We start from the raw sequence: 18185 nt of genomic DNA, 5'->3' as shown, positions 1-18185 counted from the left end.
AGTCTAAAGCTCTTGCACATAGGGTGTTATGATAAATTAGTAATGCCTATTCTGGATCACTGGCTTTCTCTAAATGCCATTATGTTCACTGCAGCCTCAGTGGATTCAGCTTTCACTGAACAGCAAATGACGACGTGGTAAGACTAATCGTTTGCTACTTTGATGAAGAGAGATACTTGTGGAATGATTCCAGTATGGCTTTTCCCCTGAATCTCTTGGAAATCACATCTTGCAGAGGTGAAATTCACATAATAACTGCATTGAAACAAAAGCTCTTCAACTACAACAAGTAGTATTTATTTCTTAACAACTTATATGTTGCTTTGTCAACCGTAGTTGCAAGTTCATATAATATTCAGTGAGTGCTTGTCTGCCTCCTGAACTGTTTTAGGTCAGCCATTTAGCACACCCTTCACATGAATGTCATGTTACTCTTGCTACATTAAACAGCTGACAAATTGTTACAAAGTTTTTGAAATATTTATACTTCTCATATTGAGACTAGGTATTTACAGTGATGTGTGGTCATTCCAAGATGTCAGATCACAACAAAACCATCTCTTCTTCAGGATCATCTATAATGCCTATTTGTAGCAGAAAGCAGCAGAAGGATAACCGTGATAATGAGTAGTCTTACAGTCTGAGGAAACAAAGTTAGTCAAAACCCCGAAGGAGAAGAGCTGCCTCTAACAAAATATCAGAGCAATCAAGACGATAGAGGGAGGTGGTGTTACTGGTAGCTGTGAATTCAACAGAGAGAAGCTATGCTTCTTTGATAAAACAATTTAATGTTCAAAGGAGGTTCAGTTAATAACTGAAATACTCCCATTTAAGTCAACAGGAAAATAGGGGGAGATTGTCTTGTTGATTACAGACCCAGAAGCAGGTTAAGTGCTTGATTTAAGTATTAAACAGAAAAGTATTGTATCCAGCTGTCAGCTGTTTAAGAAAAAATATTTTAAAGGCTTTTGTAAACAATATATAAACTCACAATCAAAAAATACTAACCAAGAGTAGAAATTGCTGGGATAGTGAGAGCAAAGCACATTCAAACTCCCCAAGTTTCAAAGTGTATAGTTGTCCAACACAAGGATTGGGAAACTTCTTGTTTACCTACATGTGAGAAATATGCATTTGCAATTGAGAAACAAAAAAAGCAACAGTTTTAAGGACCACTTTGTGGTGTTTCACAGCTCACCAGGAGGCCAAGCACCACAGGCTGCCTGGCAGTAGTTGAAAGCACGGGTCCTTTGGACAGCCAATCTAGGCAAAACTTCCCCGCCCTAGACTTTACCCTGGATAAGAATATCCTCAGGTGGATTTGGCCCTGGTAATTTATGTTGCGGGGAACGGTCAGATTCCAGAAGTCACGAGCCAATGTCTCAGACTTTGGTGTTAAACACCATAGGCTGTGTTCAGGTATCTATAGTTTCATATGAAGTTTCATTCAGGGAACGAGGAGCATTCCTTGCTGTAAGATAGAAAACAAAGAGATGTTTGAAGCTAGCCCTCTTTTTTTCTCCTACAAAGCTAATCCTTTTTACTGAACTCTTAATACAGACAGTCAAAAATTTTAAACAGCAGAGTAAATGTTTAAGAAACAAGCACTCAGAAGACATAATATCCTATGGAGAGATATTTTGGCAGCATGCTGTGACATAGCACGAGTTTTGCTACAATAGGAATTTAGCAAAAGCCTAATTACATCTACTCCAAGACTGGGTACCCAGTGAAATTCTCTGTGGGTACAAGGAAATTATATCCCTACCAGACAGAAAGCAATTTTCTCTAATCTGAAAATAACAATGTGAAAAGAGGGTCAGCAAAGAAAAGAGACACAAAAGAACAAACAGTCAGAGTCTGATTAGAGAGGGGAAGGAAGCAAAATTGGTACAACATGGCATAAAGTACAGATCCCTGCTTGTGTGCTCATCAGATGGAAAATTGTCTTCAACTTTAGCATTAGTAAGACTATTTAGTTTTCACTGTAAAAGAGTCATGATACTCCACAACCACCAGCAAGGGGTTGCATTGACAGAGGTTGATAAAACACTATTAAATTAATAAATTGAACCCTCCAGCAAAAAGGGATATGCAATTAAAGACTGCATACCAGAAAACTCATGGGCTGTCTTCAAGCTATGCTAGCATTTGAAGGAAGTGTGATTATATTATTCCTTATATACCATTATATTCCTACAGCAATTAATCAATACACTCCATTTTCCCTCGGGGAAACAGAGCTGCCCTTAATTCTCCATTTCCATATTCAGTAAGAATGAGGGTAAATACCCCAGGAGCTTATTACTATCCTATCCCATCCTTCCCCAGCCCTCTGTCAAAAGTAAGAGCAATGAGATTCAACACAGAAGTTCTCTGTGGTTGGGTTTCTGAAATGGCAGCTGGGTAGTGGCAGTGTCCAGGCTGGATGGAAAGTCTGAACCAAGGGTATTTCACATCCCAGAGAAGTCTGCAATAAGATAGATATAGCACAGTGGTAGCCACATTGCTGACAAGGGGTGTCACAAATATGAAAATGTATTAAATAAGCAGCCACAGAGGAAGATGTTTCAGCATCTGCTATGAAAATATGAAAGTGGATCTCCACTCATCCACAAACTACCTTTATTCTTCAGAAAAGAATTCAATTGCAGAGGAAAAAACATGAAGATAATCACTTACTTTGGGCCTCGAACAAAACCCCTTTGATAGAGCAAACTCAAAATACAATATTTAACAGTTTGGTGCTGTTTGAATAACTTAATCTGAAAGAATCAGGCAAATTTCAGTCATTCAGAGATCTATTTTTCTTCATTTGTGGCCACCTGCACAACTTGCTGTCTTTCAATGGGTTGCATCTTCATCTGGATCTTAGTGAATGACTCACTTCTGTTTGATGCATTCGCTTTGCATCTCATAACTTCTGAAAGCATGTATTTAATGAAGCTGTTTGTAATACTTCAGATCTGTTTATTTTAAAATGCAGCCCAACCTACAAATGATATATTCCTGAAGATGAAAAAAATTTGGACTATAGGAATGGTGAATGCTGTCATGTGAAATCCAGAAATTTTGCACTGTCAAACGGGACTGCTGAACATAGGAAGCAATTTGATGATTCTTACCACAAGCTATTCCTGTGTGATTAAGCTGGTGTAAGAGTGGCTAAGAGAATGAGTCATGTTATTTCATGGCATGCTTCACAAAACACATCTGTGTTGTGTGACTGTGGATCAGAAATAACCTGCATTTTACTATAGCAGCATTCATGGAGTTGCAGTCAGGATCCAAGAGCGTTCAGGGAAGAAAATGTGATTACAGCGCCTGTGCTGCCAGGGCATCAGCACAATTAGGAGGTAAGAGATGGTACTGTACCACCCCCTGGCTGGGTGGCCAGCTTCTCAACACCAGGCACTGGCTTTTGGGCACTGAACTACAGCTATTTGAACAGGTTCTTGGCTCAACACATGTAGCATTTCCTCTGAAGACTGAGGGCTCCTAATGGGACCTTGAATCGAGACACTTCAAACAGTAGCAAAATTGAATGACCAGACCCTAGGGGGATAATGGTACATAGCCACAGAAAATGTTTGCTTCACCATTTTACTGACATGTAGTTCCAATCTAAGATGGATATTTAAACCCTTGAATTAAATAAATCCAAAATCTAAATGAACCTTTTTCTCTTTAGCATTCCTCTTGGTCCTCAGATTTTACCTCTAGTACCTTTTCAGCTTTTACATCCTTCAAAACTGGAGAAATTTTAACATTCAAAGCAGTTCTCCATGCTCAGATTAGCAGTAAAAGGAATTTACATGGGTAAGATATATTGAAAACCATTTACTTGTTTTTATTGTTCAGGAGACACTGAAGAAATCCTGAAATTTGACCCACCCAAATAGTTTAAATATTCACTGCTCTCATGACCTTTTCCAGTTGTTTTTTTATCAAGAGGATTATAAGTTACAATTCATGGACTGGTGAGGAGTAAGAATTCCTTATATTTCTTTGAAACGGCACAAACTGCTCAAATGAGATTTTAGATCCACTGTCACTTCTGCTGTAGAGCATGGTTTTTATAGCATCACTTTGGAATGGTCCCTGAAGGGTTTATAATAAAAACTATTTAACTTAACTTTTTAACTTTACAAACTATTTAACTTCAACTCAGAGAGCAAAAAAAATCCCAACCAACACAGAGTCCTGGGATATAATACAAATTGCACATCATCCTTTCAGGCACATTTTCATCAGGTCAGCTCTTCTCATCTTATTCATCAAACCCTCTGTGTAGGAGTCACAGCACTACATAAACATCAAAATCCTTAGCTATTGGGAAATGGCAGTCCCAACATGTCTTATGCTAGCAGTTTTCTTGGAAGCAGCAGTTTCTTACAGCACAGTTGGAACTGCATCTGAAATACCTTTGCCTCTCCCAACATCAGGGGAGAGTACATCTTTATGTACAAGCCAAAATAAGCATAATCTTGTTCAATCATCCTTCATTTTTCCGATCACAGTAGGAAGAATTATTGGAACTATTTAGGACTCAGTAGAATGGAAGCTGCTCCTGAGTTTACCCAGTTCTTAGTGGCTATTACTAACATGCAGCATTTGCCAAGAAGCAACAGGATTTTATTTCTGTGGTTTTGCAAGTGTTTTGGTGAGGGCAGTAAGCCAAGAGAGAAAATGGTGCTTCCAGCACAAAGTGATCCTATTTCAAACTTAGTAATTGCTGTTAGATAGGCTTCTAGAAAACTCTCTGTTTTATCACTCCTAGTGTAAGTTTCAGCCCTGGAAAGATGGTAAACCTAACATGTGAAATACACTATTACAACTTAAATATCCAAGAATAGTAAGTAAATGGCAGATAGGTCCTTTTCAAACCACATCCTTATCTACAGAATTACAAACAGTTATGAAGACTGGTTATGTTTCTTTACAATCATATTGCTCTCTAGAAGCTGATCTTTTAAACTGTTTATGCCATATGTTCACAGCCACTCAGTGAGCTCAGAATAACGTAGGGGAGTTACCCTAAGGGTAGGAAAAGCTGAATCTGTTTCTTCTTACATAGCAAAGCAATTCAGCCTAATTTGTAATGTCTTCATCAACAAGAAATGCTTCTGATAATGAAGCTGGTAGAGTTATGTACTCCACACACTAATCTAAGCGTGATGCAAAACATCACATAATTAGCAATCTAACATCTGGAGCTACAGTTGGCATTCCAGCTCCAGACAGGCTCAGTACTGTGCATGTCTCCAAGAAACACCAGGCACAGTCACAAGAGGCATTGTTCTGTGCTGGGAAAGCGATGTTTCATGATCCCAGTATTGAACCTGACAGCTAAGCGCAAAATCAGAGCATGCAATCAAATCATTCTCCTCTTAGTATTAAACACCTGAATTGATTCATTATCTTCTCACTGACAATAGATACTATCTACTCCTATGTGGATGTGGCATGCCATCTTTTTTTGCCAGTGGCTTAACCACTTCCCTTGTTTTAACCAGTGTCCTCTACCACTGTATGACACCCTCTCTGATTTCTTGCAGTCCTCACTGTCTTTCCTCCCTCAGTCTCATCCTTTCTTTACCAAGGTCCCTTTTGTGGTCTTGCTCAGCTCTGGATCTAAATAGAGCAGAGTTGACAATTTCTTCCACAAGTTGGACAGTGGAATGAGAAAGCAATTAGAACACTAGCACCTGCCTAATGTGTTAGGAATCCCTCCCTTGACTTCAAGATGTTTTGCTCCATTAGCACTAGAAATAGAACACAAGAAAAAACTCTTGGTGCCAATTCCTGCTGGACTGAAAACTCTGAACTGTCAAGAATTGGTTCAATAGATAAAATAATTCCCTTTGAACTCGCCAAGCAGGCAAGCAGCTGCAAAGTGAAATTCCACTAAAATTTCAGTACATTTCAGCCTCCCTTAACACACAATTGCCATGAGTTTGAAAAAACGTTTACTTAGAAATGACCACATCAGTAGCAGCATCTTTATTTTGCTGATGACCCAAGTAACACTCAACTGCTTTTCAGACTTCAACCTGCACAGTATGATTTTTTTAGGAGCTCCATCCTCTTTTATAACAAAAGTCAGCTGACTGATAAAGACTTTTCAGAGCTGTTTTCTGCAGTTTCTTGAAATCTTGCAGGAGTGCCAAGGGATCTCCTGCTGACAAGTTGAGAAACACTGCTCTAAGTAATTGTTCTGCAGTTTCGTATCTTGTTTAGAAATAAAGACTCTACTAGAGGAAAAATACAGCACTGTCACACAGTGGTGAGACATGGGAACAGGTTGTCCACAAAAAGATGTGGATGCCTCATCCACGAAGCTGGATTCATTCCAAGGCCAGGCTGGATGGGGCTCTGAGCAACCTGGGACAGTGCCCATGGCAGGGGAAGGTTCATGATCCTTAAGCTCCCTTCCAACCCAAAGCATTCCATGATTACTGTAGATACTCAAGCTTTCTCTAATCCTTGGGTGCTGTGTACTACTGATGGGCTTCAGATCCTAAGTACGGACATTTGTTGTGAATTTGGTCTAACAAGGTGCACCTACAAGCAGTGCTCATCAACTCACTGTTGTACTTCACCTCAGCTGAATGGAGTATGTTTGCATTGTACTGCAACTGCAGGACACTTCAGAATAAATGTGTGGGTGGTAAGTTACAGAAGTTCATGTTAGACAGACAATTTAGATTACCTAGTGAAGTGTTCTTGTGTGATATATATACTCCAGAACTAGACAGTACACAAATGTCTTATCTACGTAGCTGTACAGTTGCACTGGCCTTTTAATGCCTGTGGGAGAATGAACCCATGTGTCATGCTGTGGTCAGACAGAAGTGGCTACCACACCCCTTTGGTATGGCAGTGGTGTGTGTGCAGTCCTACTGCTCAGCAGAACACACTGGAGGGAACTGCTCACACTCAAGAACAGGAATAGATCGCTTTGGCTAGGTTTAACAAAAAAGCATTGAAACTGTTCATGGTATACATAGTACCATAAACATGCATTACACTTCTTACCTTATTACACTTCTGCCATTTTTTGGCATTGACGAGCTTCAGCAGATTTTGAGCAACCAGATAAGCTACAAGCAGGTTCATGTCTAAGGCCCGGTGTTCTGAATGTGCAGCTGTAACTACAGCTAACAAAAGACCAGAAAAGCAGAAAGGTATGGCCCAAGACTAAAAAGAAATTAAAGAAAGTAATTTTTTTACCTGAAAATCAAGATGAAATATATTGCTATCAAGTATTTTCAAGAAAGAGTTCTCTATTTTTACCTTGAAATACACATTTTTATTCCAGAATCTTTAGCATTATGGTCACTTTCCTGGAAATGAAATGTCAACCAAGTAAACAGTTCACATTTTCAAAACAAGCACTTACCAGAATTTGATAAACCTGGCAACTTTGTCATAATGCTTTTACTTTGTAGTCTCTCTAATAAATTACCCTGTAAAATACACCCTCCATTCTCTTTTCTTCAAACACAAGTGATGTTCGTATGTTGGATTTTACCAAATTCACATGCTCAAAGATATTATCCTTAAAAAACTTGATCAAGTCGCACAGCGACATAGAAATTTTGAAAATAGTAACAAAATTGTTGTCATCCTGGTACCATCCTATTATGTCAACAACCTCTCTGAAAATCATTAAGGATGGAGGGCCAAATGCAGCTCTTGGCCAAGCTTAGAGCAATTCCATTGACTTTAAAAGGAATGCATCTGTCCTGCGAGGTTACTTTTAAGTAAAAGCTGCCTCAGGTTAATGGAAATTAAGCTGTCATCTATTATAGATTTTCAAAAGGGACAATTTATCCTTTATCACTGGGCAAAAATGAATTTTCCAAAGTATTAATGAATTTTTGTCTCATCCATGCTTTGAAGTTTTGATACCATTCTAATAGCTTTTTTCTCCTTTGAATCTTTTCTTGTAAGCTCAGTTTTTTTTCTTTCTCTAGAATCACAGGAAGCTCTTTCCAGTCTCTAATAAAGATAAATGGAGCCCCCATGGTTTTTAATAATTGCAGTGGAGCACTGTGGTACATTGATGAATTTCCGCAATCACCCGGTGTCATTACATCTTCTATAACGGGCAGAGATCCATATGAACAAGCCTCATAAATTCTGTAACATTCTGTATTTATTCCCACTGGGCACAATGTCAAATCACTCTGCAGCAAGGCATCTTGATAGTTTTTGAAACTTTCATTTGTTTCTTGAGGCTGCCACCTAGGAAGGCAAAAGGAGTGAAAATTAGTATTTTTCTCACAGGTACCACAATGAAAAAATAGAGATACGCTTTAATTTCTATTATTTATAAAACTGAAAAAGCTATCAGTGTAAAAATTTTATATTACGCACACAGTCAATTGACTTTTACTTTTTAGTCTTCACTGCTTTTAAAAGACTTCTAAAAATGTATTGAAAATGTCACTGTTAAAAATAGATTGTAATATGTGGCCCTTTTCAGAAATTATTAATACTTAGAAGTGTAAGAAACAAATTGAAACGCCACTTCAAATCTTCTGCATGACTTGGATGATGCATACATCAATTTACTTCACAGCACACTTTAGAAACAGACAAAAAGGGAGACACTCAATGGACTTTTTAATGACTTTTTTTGGCCTCAGAAGAGGCTTGCTCTTCAAAAGCTAGGACACACAGCAATTTGTTTAACCTGAATTCATCTATTTGAAGTGTCTCAGTATGTCTGGGAGATAAGAGTTTGTGTCACAGATACAATCCATCTCCTGAGACTCTTCATCAGGGCAGCTGAGGTCTAACTGAGCACCACTGTGCCTGCTATCCAGCATTTTAGAGGTGATGCTTTTCAAAGTTAAGAAACAGAATCAGAACCCTACTCTTGTTAGTCAAAAATAACTGTGCTGTACAGATTAAATCCACTATCATGTGGAACACAACAAAATATGGCTGTCTTCCTTCCTCTAGAAAGACATTAAACTCCACAAAATACAGGAGAAGTGTTTCTTCTCATAATCAAATATTTGTAAGAAAAAAACAGATGGTCTTTGATACTTTTATATATATATGTAGAAGATTTTTCTATACTAGATTTAAGAATGTGCCTTATGTAAAATATAACAGGAAGGAAGTTATGTTATGATGACCTAAACTAAGAGTCTCTGCAATATCCCAACTAATTACCTTACAATTACCCTACAGGACTGATTACCTTAATTTGTACTATTTTTTAACACTCAATAAAAGATTGGTAATAATGAACCAGACAAAAACCTCAATATTTTCATGAAGTATATTAAAGTCTTACTGTTCTCTGGCTGCAATCCAGCAAAGTTTGTCAAGCCCATCCTGTTTCAGAATTTCAATTAGGGTTTCTCTAGAAGAATTCTTATAAACTGTTCCTAAGAAATTACATAGATATGATCTTGGATCATGTAGCATTGACCAGCTGGGTTCCACAACCGGAAAATTTCTGTAGCTGTAAAAACAATGTGTAAGTTAGACAACTATATCAAAGGAAAACATTTTGCAGCATTTATTTTTCAGTGCATCATATTTTAAAACTAAACCCACCTACTTGTTGCCAATCCCTATCTATACAGACCAACCCACAAGTAAACCAATTCAAGTCCTCTCCTAAAATTATGTCTTTATTCCCTTTGCCCCCATCAGTCCCTTCACAAAGTTTCCAGAATACTTACACCTTCTTTCAACATCAGAAATATTATATGTACGTATTACAGAATGTCCTAACATGCTTTTCCAAAGAAGCTGTTCTTGATGAAACAACAAGTTTTGACTGAAATGGCCAGTTTAACGCTAACAATGGCACATAAGCCTCACCTACCTTGATCTCTGGATGTGCTTATCTACTGAAAATACCACTGGTAACCTCTCAGTGCAAAATCTCACCTAGACCTGAGTGAATTTCAATATTCTTATCTTTTGACTCCTCAATAACTTGTTGTACATTATTTGATGGGGCAGTCCTTCCCTCATTCTCCTACTGCATGATGAATGTTAATTCACTTAGTTTCTAATAACCATTTGTCCCTTCATGATAAATATTTTTGCATCATTCTACATCTTCATTTTCTCTCTTTATTTGGAAAATCTGGCATATTTTAATGCCTTTAACCCCATTTTTTTACAGCCATTTTATGCAAAGGCCAGGAACCCCATTTTGATACCAAATTTATCTTTCTCCACCCAGCTCTGCACCCTAGCTTATTGCTTGAAGTGCTGTTGCTTTCTCTTAACTGTCACCTTAATCTCTGTATCTCAAAACTCATCATCTTTCCACTCAGGAACTTACAGTGCCATCAATTCTTTGACACCATCAAGAGTCCAAATTTTGTATATTTCAGAGACACTGTGAACAAATTCAAATTGTATACAAAAAAGCTCTATACAGTTTTCCAGCTTGTTGAGCCAACTGGATCAATACAGGATATTGAATTCAAATTCAACACAAGATATGAAAATAATCCTGTATTCCTTTCAGCTTCTATTACGCTGGTAAGTAGCTAAACCACTATAAACTCTGCTAATATGAAGTAATACATCTATATGAAGTAGTATATCTAGCTGAAACTTTATTTAGTCCACATAAGTAGTCTGAGCACTTGAGCACAACAAAAATGGATTTTTTTAAACAAGCAGTTAAGCCAGCTTACACTGCTGTGATAGTGGAGTGTAACAACTCCAAACAGAAGTCTTTTGAGCCATAATGGAGGTTAAAAAAAGTACTCCTTCCTTTCCTGAACTAATAGTACCTGCCACTAATAAAAGGTTATTTAGTTACATAAACATCTTTTGAATCTCCATGTAATTGGAACATATTACATCAGCAGTTATGATAAATCTCAAGAGCAAATCTACTGAAGAATGAATAAACAGAAAACTTTAGAAGACACAGGTTCATTTTCCTAAAGTCTCCTTAACACGAGTATTCTTTTCTGTTATCATTTTTATTGCTAAATGCAACTTTCAAAGACTCCAATGCCCGATTTAGAAATTGACTGATAGGATCGTGTTCTGCAATTTAATTATTACAATTGTTTTGGGCATCAGCAGTAACACTCAGTCATATTTTCCATACCTCATGCACAACAATTAATTAATCAATTGCAACTCCTGTCTATGGCACTTACGTAGCTACTCCTAAAGGCCACTGGAAAATATCTTCTTCATTTACGAAGGCATAGTCATATGTAACAAAGAGCAGATTTACAAATCCCCCGTTTCGTTTCAGGTATGGCTGAATCCAGGCGTTGTTGCACTGCTCGCTCCCGAGAAGCAGCACTGCCACGTGCTGGATTTTGCGGGTCTCCATCAGGGTCTGTGCATAGTGCAGCCACTGCGTGGCGTAGGCGATCTTCGCCGGCTCCCTCCCGTTCAGCACCAGCACCACATGCTCCGCTTCCACCGAGAAGTAGCCGGGAACCACAGATGGGCCGGTGAGGAAGCTGGGAAAAGCCAAAATACAACACTAAATAAAGCTAGACTTTGTAAGACAAATTATCGACTTCAATCTTCTAGCTAGTCTTTCTACACAATAACGGAGTATGCACTCCATTATTTTTTCTTTGATAAACTAAATGCAATATACTGCAAAATTACTGTGCAGCTATAACCACTTCTGTTGATAGTATCTACTGCTTAGCACAGGAGTAAAGCTGCTTTCATTTTTATTCAGGAAAAAGGTGATTTACTTCAATAAGGTATTTTGTCAATAAATCAGAACTAATACCATACTCAGACCTTAGAATGTGTGTAAATCACCTTTCAAAAAAGGGTGTACCTTGATGTTCGCTAAAGGTTAAACATTTTCTTAAGTCCAGTAATAATGAATGCTGTGTTAGAACAAGAGAGAGGTCCTTCCCAAAACTTGAAGACTACACTAAATCTGGTATCATTAAGAGAGATAGCTTGTCTTGCTTAGCTCTTTTCTCAGTATTTTGATTAAGTTTCTACTGAGTAGAATCGATAACACAAGAAATATCTGAATGTAAACTTAGGTTAGTTGTATGACCCAGGTCAAACTTGAGGCTCTGATATAAAGTAGTAAACATAAACATTTTAGTTATAAAATAGCATTTCTAAATCTTGCACAATGTATTTAATGGAAGAATTTCAGTCACATAGCAAAATCGTTAAATCTTTAATTGTTTCCAAGTTATCTGACAAAAGCCATTTATGAACTGCAGTGAAATAAATCAGTATTTGCCAGCTCCTGCTCTTCAGTTACCTGGTGTGTTAAGGGATTATTGACTGAGTGCAAAGAGGTAGCAGTTACACAGCTTGGGAAAAAGGACAGAAAACAGTATTTTTTTTCTAGGAGCCAGTTAAGTGCTGGTTTTCTAGGTCTGCTGCATTGCTAGTTTTTCAGCTACCAGCAAAACTTAATTTAGAATCCGCATGAGTTTTAACTCATTAAGTGCTGAGACTAACAGCTAGTTTTAGCTCAAATATACTTACTGAAGAAAAAACACCCTCACCACAAAAGCTGTAGAAACTATTCCAGTGAGGTTATGTCAAACAAACTGACCTTAGACAAGTGTATTTTAAACCCACGTTAAGCCAACATGCTGTTGGCTTGGTGGGAGTGATGTATTTTGGAGCAGAGATTTGTAAGACTCATGACTTGGAATCAAGACTTCTAATACATTAAATGTTAAGTCACATCAAGACTTAAATCCAAAGTTTAACAGACAATGAGAACGGAATCACTAGAATTCCTAAGAGAGGATACCTTGAGTTTTGAAATGCCTAAAATAGGGACAAAGTATGTACAGGTCCAGTGATCACCTTGAAAAGAGGCTTCAGGAAAAAGGGTTTTTTCTATGACACAGCACTTCAACAGCTTTACAGCAATAACAAGATGTACAGGTTAGGAAGCAATGACCTGTGTGTAAGAATACATGAAGTTGAATGGTATAAAATTACAGGGTGGGGGGAAAAAGTAACATGGTGCAAGTCTCATCAATCCCATACTTTAATAATTAAACCACCATGCTAGAGTTGTACTATTAACTCCCAGTCAGAACTCAGTTGGGATTGGGAAACAGAACAGAGATTACAGAGGCTGCAAAATTAAGGAAATCATCCCAACAGTACTAAGTATGCATATGATGGCTAGATCAAAGATAATATGGAAAGGTTACATTTTTTGGACTAAATACATGACTTGCTTTCTACAAAGCCCTTATTTTTCCTTTCTAGTCATAGACAGCCATACAAAAAGATGCTGTTTTAGACTGGGTCCTATAGTGCCCATTCTGAAGGGGTTAGCCATTCTGTAACAGCAATGATTAAATTTAACACTTGCAGCATGAGAAATTGTAATAAATACATCCAGCACAGAGATAATCCATATGCAATAAAGAAATTACAGAAAAATGAAAGAAAAAACATGAAAAGAACTTGAAAAGGAGCAGTCCATATCACAAGAAACTTTCAAGGAGCTTGTAGACTGTTCAAAAACACTGTATAAGAAGCCTAGACGTGCTGTGTGCTTCAATCCAAAAAGTAAACAACACAGAACCTCCCCCCCAGCCCCATTATGGCTTAACAGAAAAGTAAGGGAGATTCCCACACATTTCTTGCTTCAGCAAGAAATAAAAAGTTGAAGATCAGAAATAGTGTATCAAATGGAGGATTTGAACCTGGATAGCATTCACTTGAGAGTTTTGAAGGAACACAGAATTGCAGAACTGCTGGCAGAGGCATGCAGCTGTCACTATGAAGAAACACTATGCTTGCTAAGTGGTTCACCATATTTACACCATATCTACAAAAACAACTTGACAGGACTCTGGAGAACAGTCAGTATTAATTCCCTCTCTGGAAGAATCTGTAATAAGCAGTAAGATCACGGATCAGATCAATAGGTAAGGTAAGATCAATAGGTAAGGTAAGATCACTGATTACATATAAGGATAAAGACTGCTAGAAATGAGTTACCCTGTTTCACTGATTTGATGAAGATCTATGAGCATGTCAGTAAGATAAAGAGGAACCAGTGGATGTAGTGTTTCTGGATTTTCAAAAAGCTTCACTATGGGGTTTTAGTAAAACTAAATTGCTAGAAATATCCCAGGTGGAATCCTTTGATAGACAGAAACCTCTCCTGGTTGACTGAGGCAATGCAGCACTGAATGTTTATAAAATAGAGAGGGTGTGACTTAGTGGAACAGAAATTTAGGAAAGCTCTTACCAAATAAAGAGGTAAGAAGTTTGGCACTCTGTGCTATACAACACCTTCCTAGATGACAGAAGAGAAGAATGTGAATTGCTTCAAGCGAGAGAAAGTGTTAAATCCTGCTCTCTTGCTTTTTGTATGAATGGGCCAAGATGTTACTAAAATCCGCAGCTATGAAGTTCCTCTCCCCTCCTGTTTTTAAATAAAAAAATCCGCATTTTATGCAGAAGCTGATACTTTATGTATTTTTTGGCAATTTCTTTGGTGAAAACATGAACCCATCAACATCCATAACAGAGATGTGTATTTTCCATCAAACATATATATATATACACACAAAATGGACTTATTCATGCAACTGCGTTCAAGTGATATTTTGGCATTTTTGTGTCTTTAAATTTGGTATTCTTTAAAAACATTCACCAGAGGTCTATTTTTTAACAATCATTAGACTTACCACAGAAAACTGCAGAGCAGCACATATTCTCCAAATATGTCACCTCAGCTAGCTCCCTCTAGCCTCATCTAGTAATCAAATGGAGATAATTTACCTCAGCCAGGCAGTAAACAATTCTAGAAAATCTTATAACCAGTGAGAAACCAAAATCACATAATTCTTCTCCACAACATTTCCAAATAGAGTAAAAAGTAGCTATTTCAGAAGCCTAGTTGTTAAAATAACAGTTATATTGCATATTTTCTATACTTTGCACAACAAGTTTCTACTAGTCTGTCAGAAGTCAACCTTTGCTATGTTGGTACTAAACTTAAGCTTTGTATTTTTATAGGGCCTAGCATCCAAGTTGAAATTAAAATAGGGACTTGATTATCCCTGGCTCATCTAGACATAACAAGAAGGTATTTAAATGCAAGTATAGAAGTCTTTCTTTGAAAGATGCATATCCTAAGGAAACATGTGAGGTTATTAATCATCTGAAACAGGCACACTAGAAAGAAAATAACCATAATCAGTCAAGTGGCAGACTCATTAAGCAGAGCAAATTGTTTTCATGTTATAAATGTGAAAAGCAAGAGCTTGAAGAAATTCGCATGTCAATACCAGGAAGATAACTTATCATGGCAGACTCTGGAAACAACAAATTCTTTTGCCACTATGACTGCACTGGTTCAATATTCAAACAAAGGGCTATATCCTTTCTCTGTATTAGTGAATTTAAAGCTCTATTGCTCTGTCAAGGAGACTACCAAGATGCAGTAGCATCATTCATAGTTGATTCTCTCAACTTGTAGGATCATCTTTTATTTGCAGACAAGGAATACAGCTTTTTCTGTTGAAGAGTATATAAATTCATCTATTTCTTCTGAAAAGACTCTATGGCCTGTACCGTGCTCACTGTTAGACACTTTGATAAACAATTCAAAATAATTTTTAGAAGTTTTGTGATCACTTAAAACCTCCTTTCAATTCACAATCACAGGTGTACTTCAAACACTACCTTCAAATATTTCAACTAGAACCACATCTTGTGCAAGGGAAAAACAGCCTTTTAAAGCAACACATGTTTCAGAAGTTAAACTCACTTAACTGTGTAATTTATTTATTAAGATAAAACTTTTTTAACAGGTCAGTCCTGGTGCAAGGGACTAAATGTTGCAGGAGACCTACTTCTGCAGACTGGATAACTGGCCAAATAGAAAAAAAATCCTTCAGCTTCCACTGTATCCTCACAGAAAGCATTAAAACTGTATTAAATAGGGACACAGAGAAAAGCTCTATATTATTCACTGAATAATATATAATATTTGATAATAGTCTTAAAACATACTTGATCACAGATCAAACACCACTGTTAAAGTAAACAGTGCTTTAAGTGAAATCTTCTCTTCCATACAAAATTTTTGTTTGCAAATCAAGTAGGTAACCAGAAGCTAGGTCTCACAGATAGACTTTGTTATAAAAAGAAACAAATTATGGTTTTGACACATTCCTATTTATGAATGAATGAGCCAAGTCCCTTTTCCCTGAATACAGCAGAGACCAAATAGCAGGAGACATCTTCCTGCCTCACATATGCATGCCTGGCTTCATCAGCTATGAGCCCCCAAGCCCAACTGTTCTTGGGGTTGTATCCTGACCCTGCCACCGAGGTTTCTTGGCTGTTCTTTCTCTCAGCATTGTTAAGTTTTTTCATATTTTTTTTAATAACACAAGCCATCATAAAGCAGATTAAATTGCTCCCTAGTTTTCTATTTTTTAACAGTGACATGTTTGGTCTAGAATTGGTTAGATTTATCAAGTATGTGTTTCTGTGTAGAAATGGTAATTTTCAATGAGAAGCTGTGTGCATATTCCATAGTTATCAAAATATTACAGAATTAAAGTATTTGCAACTGTATTAAAATAACCACAACTCTGAGATAGGCAAAATAATGCTTGAGCAGTGCATTATTTAATTTAACTTTCCAATTAATTATTTCTTAAAGTTTACACAATTGAAATCAACATCATGAACAATACCTGAAGTATGTTTTTCCTGCTTTTTGGCTTCCTTCTCTCCACTGTGCAGTCACATCAGCTGGCTCAAGGTGCCCCCCAAAAATATGTTGCCAAAGGTAAAGACCTACGTAAATAAAGACATGTTGGAAAATTTGAATGTACAGATTTTGCCTACTCTACACTCCAAAAAAAAATTATTTCTGGAAAACACAAAAGCATCACAACATAAGAACTTGGGAAAAAAATGTTAGAGCTTCTTGCATAATATGACTTGGAATTAGTAAAGATTATTTTTTTCCACATTAGCATTTAAAAAGATTCTTTGGTTGACAAAGTATCAGCAGATGAAGATATACACTACTGCTTCTGTTAGCAACTCTTCCCAGCACATGTACCACTAAAAATGAGCAAATATTACCTGGCATTTTAAGGACAAGCATACTTCTCTTAAGCTTTTGTGAAATGCACCTATTTTTATGATGGTAATATACCAGGTAATATACCTATGTGGTCTACAATGCTACATGAAAGTTTAACTGTAAGCCCAGCATTCACAAAAAACCTAAAGTAAGAACAGTGATGTGTCTTCAGCAGTAGCTGAAAAGCTTGAGGAGACCTTGGCTCTCAGTTTGTATAGAGGGGAAACTCAGTATCTTCCACAAGAGAAGAATTTCCAAGTTCATAAGTGACAGTAGTACTACAGTACACTGCAATACAGAAAACACTTTATTTCTCACTGTGTCATGCTTTATTTCACCAAGTGTAAATTTGACAAAAATAATCTGGTTAGGCAAGTAAGAGGCCTCTCCTTGCATCATACTGGAAACTAGACTGGATTTAAAAGGTAACTGTGTTTCTTTGCCAACTGAGACATTCTCCTTGACAGATGCAGAAAAAAAGCCTGGAAAGGAACTGATACAAAGAAACTGGAGTTCAACTTCTTATATTGCTATGAATTTGAGTAACAGCTAGGATTTCCTTAATAGCCCTCATGTACCAATATGCATATTATTGAATCATATACATAAATTTTAATGATCAGGAAACAGAGAAAAGTGTTATACCAGAAAGGCTAAATAACCAGTAGACATGGACTACATCTGCTTACCAATTGCTGCTTTGCCCCAAATCTGTACTCTAAGATTGGTCTGTTCTAGGTGAGACCTCGCATATTTTATCATTTTAAGATTAGCTTCATATCTCTGCTGAGAAGCAGCCAGCTCGTTTTTCTCATCCGCATCCCATGGATTCCACTCTTCATTTCCCAAGGCAACATGATCTGTGAAACCTAAAAGCGTGATTTACATTAAAAAAAAAAAAATCAAATTCACAGCTTTAGGAAGACTGACGAATTTTCTCAAATTCGTAATTTCACGCTGCACCTGACAACCATCCTTCAGCCCTGGGCAGGGAACACCACCATGGCTACCACCACCATGGCTACCATCACCACCACATCCACCGCCGCCCTCTCTCCGCCACCGGGCCGCACGGCGCCACCACGGCCCCCCTGCGGGA

At 37.4% G+C, this 18185-nt stretch overlaps 1 protein-coding gene across 2 annotated transcripts in view; it reads right to left on the bottom strand.

Annotated features, from left to right (window-relative positions):
• Window positions 1-275: 275 nt before the first annotated feature.
• The window catches only part of RXYLT1 (ribitol xylosyltransferase 1), an 18250-nt gene continuing 340 nt past the window's right edge, over window positions 276-18185 (bottom strand). The window contains exons 2-6 of one of the 2 annotated variants that reach the window (XM_015629270.2): window positions 17776-17955; window positions 16689-16791; window positions 11160-11474; window positions 9314-9484; window positions 276-8250 (exon numbers count right to left, since the gene is read on the bottom strand). In XM_015629270.2, coding sequence (XP_015484756.1) covers window positions 7833-8250; window positions 9314-9484; window positions 11160-11474; window positions 16689-16791; window positions 17776-17955 — 1187 coding nt within the window. In that variant the 3' untranslated portion in view covers window positions 276-7832. Of the gene's footprint in view, window positions 8251-9313; window positions 9485-11159; window positions 11475-14666; window positions 14735-16688; window positions 16792-17775; window positions 17956-18185 lie in introns of those variants that run through there. The other variant, XM_015629271.2, reaches the window with a different exon arrangement.

The sequence above is a fragment of the Parus major genome, chromosome 1A (assembly GCF_001522545.3).
Source record: "Parus major isolate Abel chromosome 1A, Parus_major1.1, whole genome shotgun sequence".
Lineage (NCBI taxonomy): Eukaryota > Metazoa > Chordata > Aves > Passeriformes > Paridae > Parus > Parus major.
The sequence above is the reverse complement of the archived record's forward strand: the minus strand, read 5'-3'. Positions and strand labels throughout refer to the sequence as shown.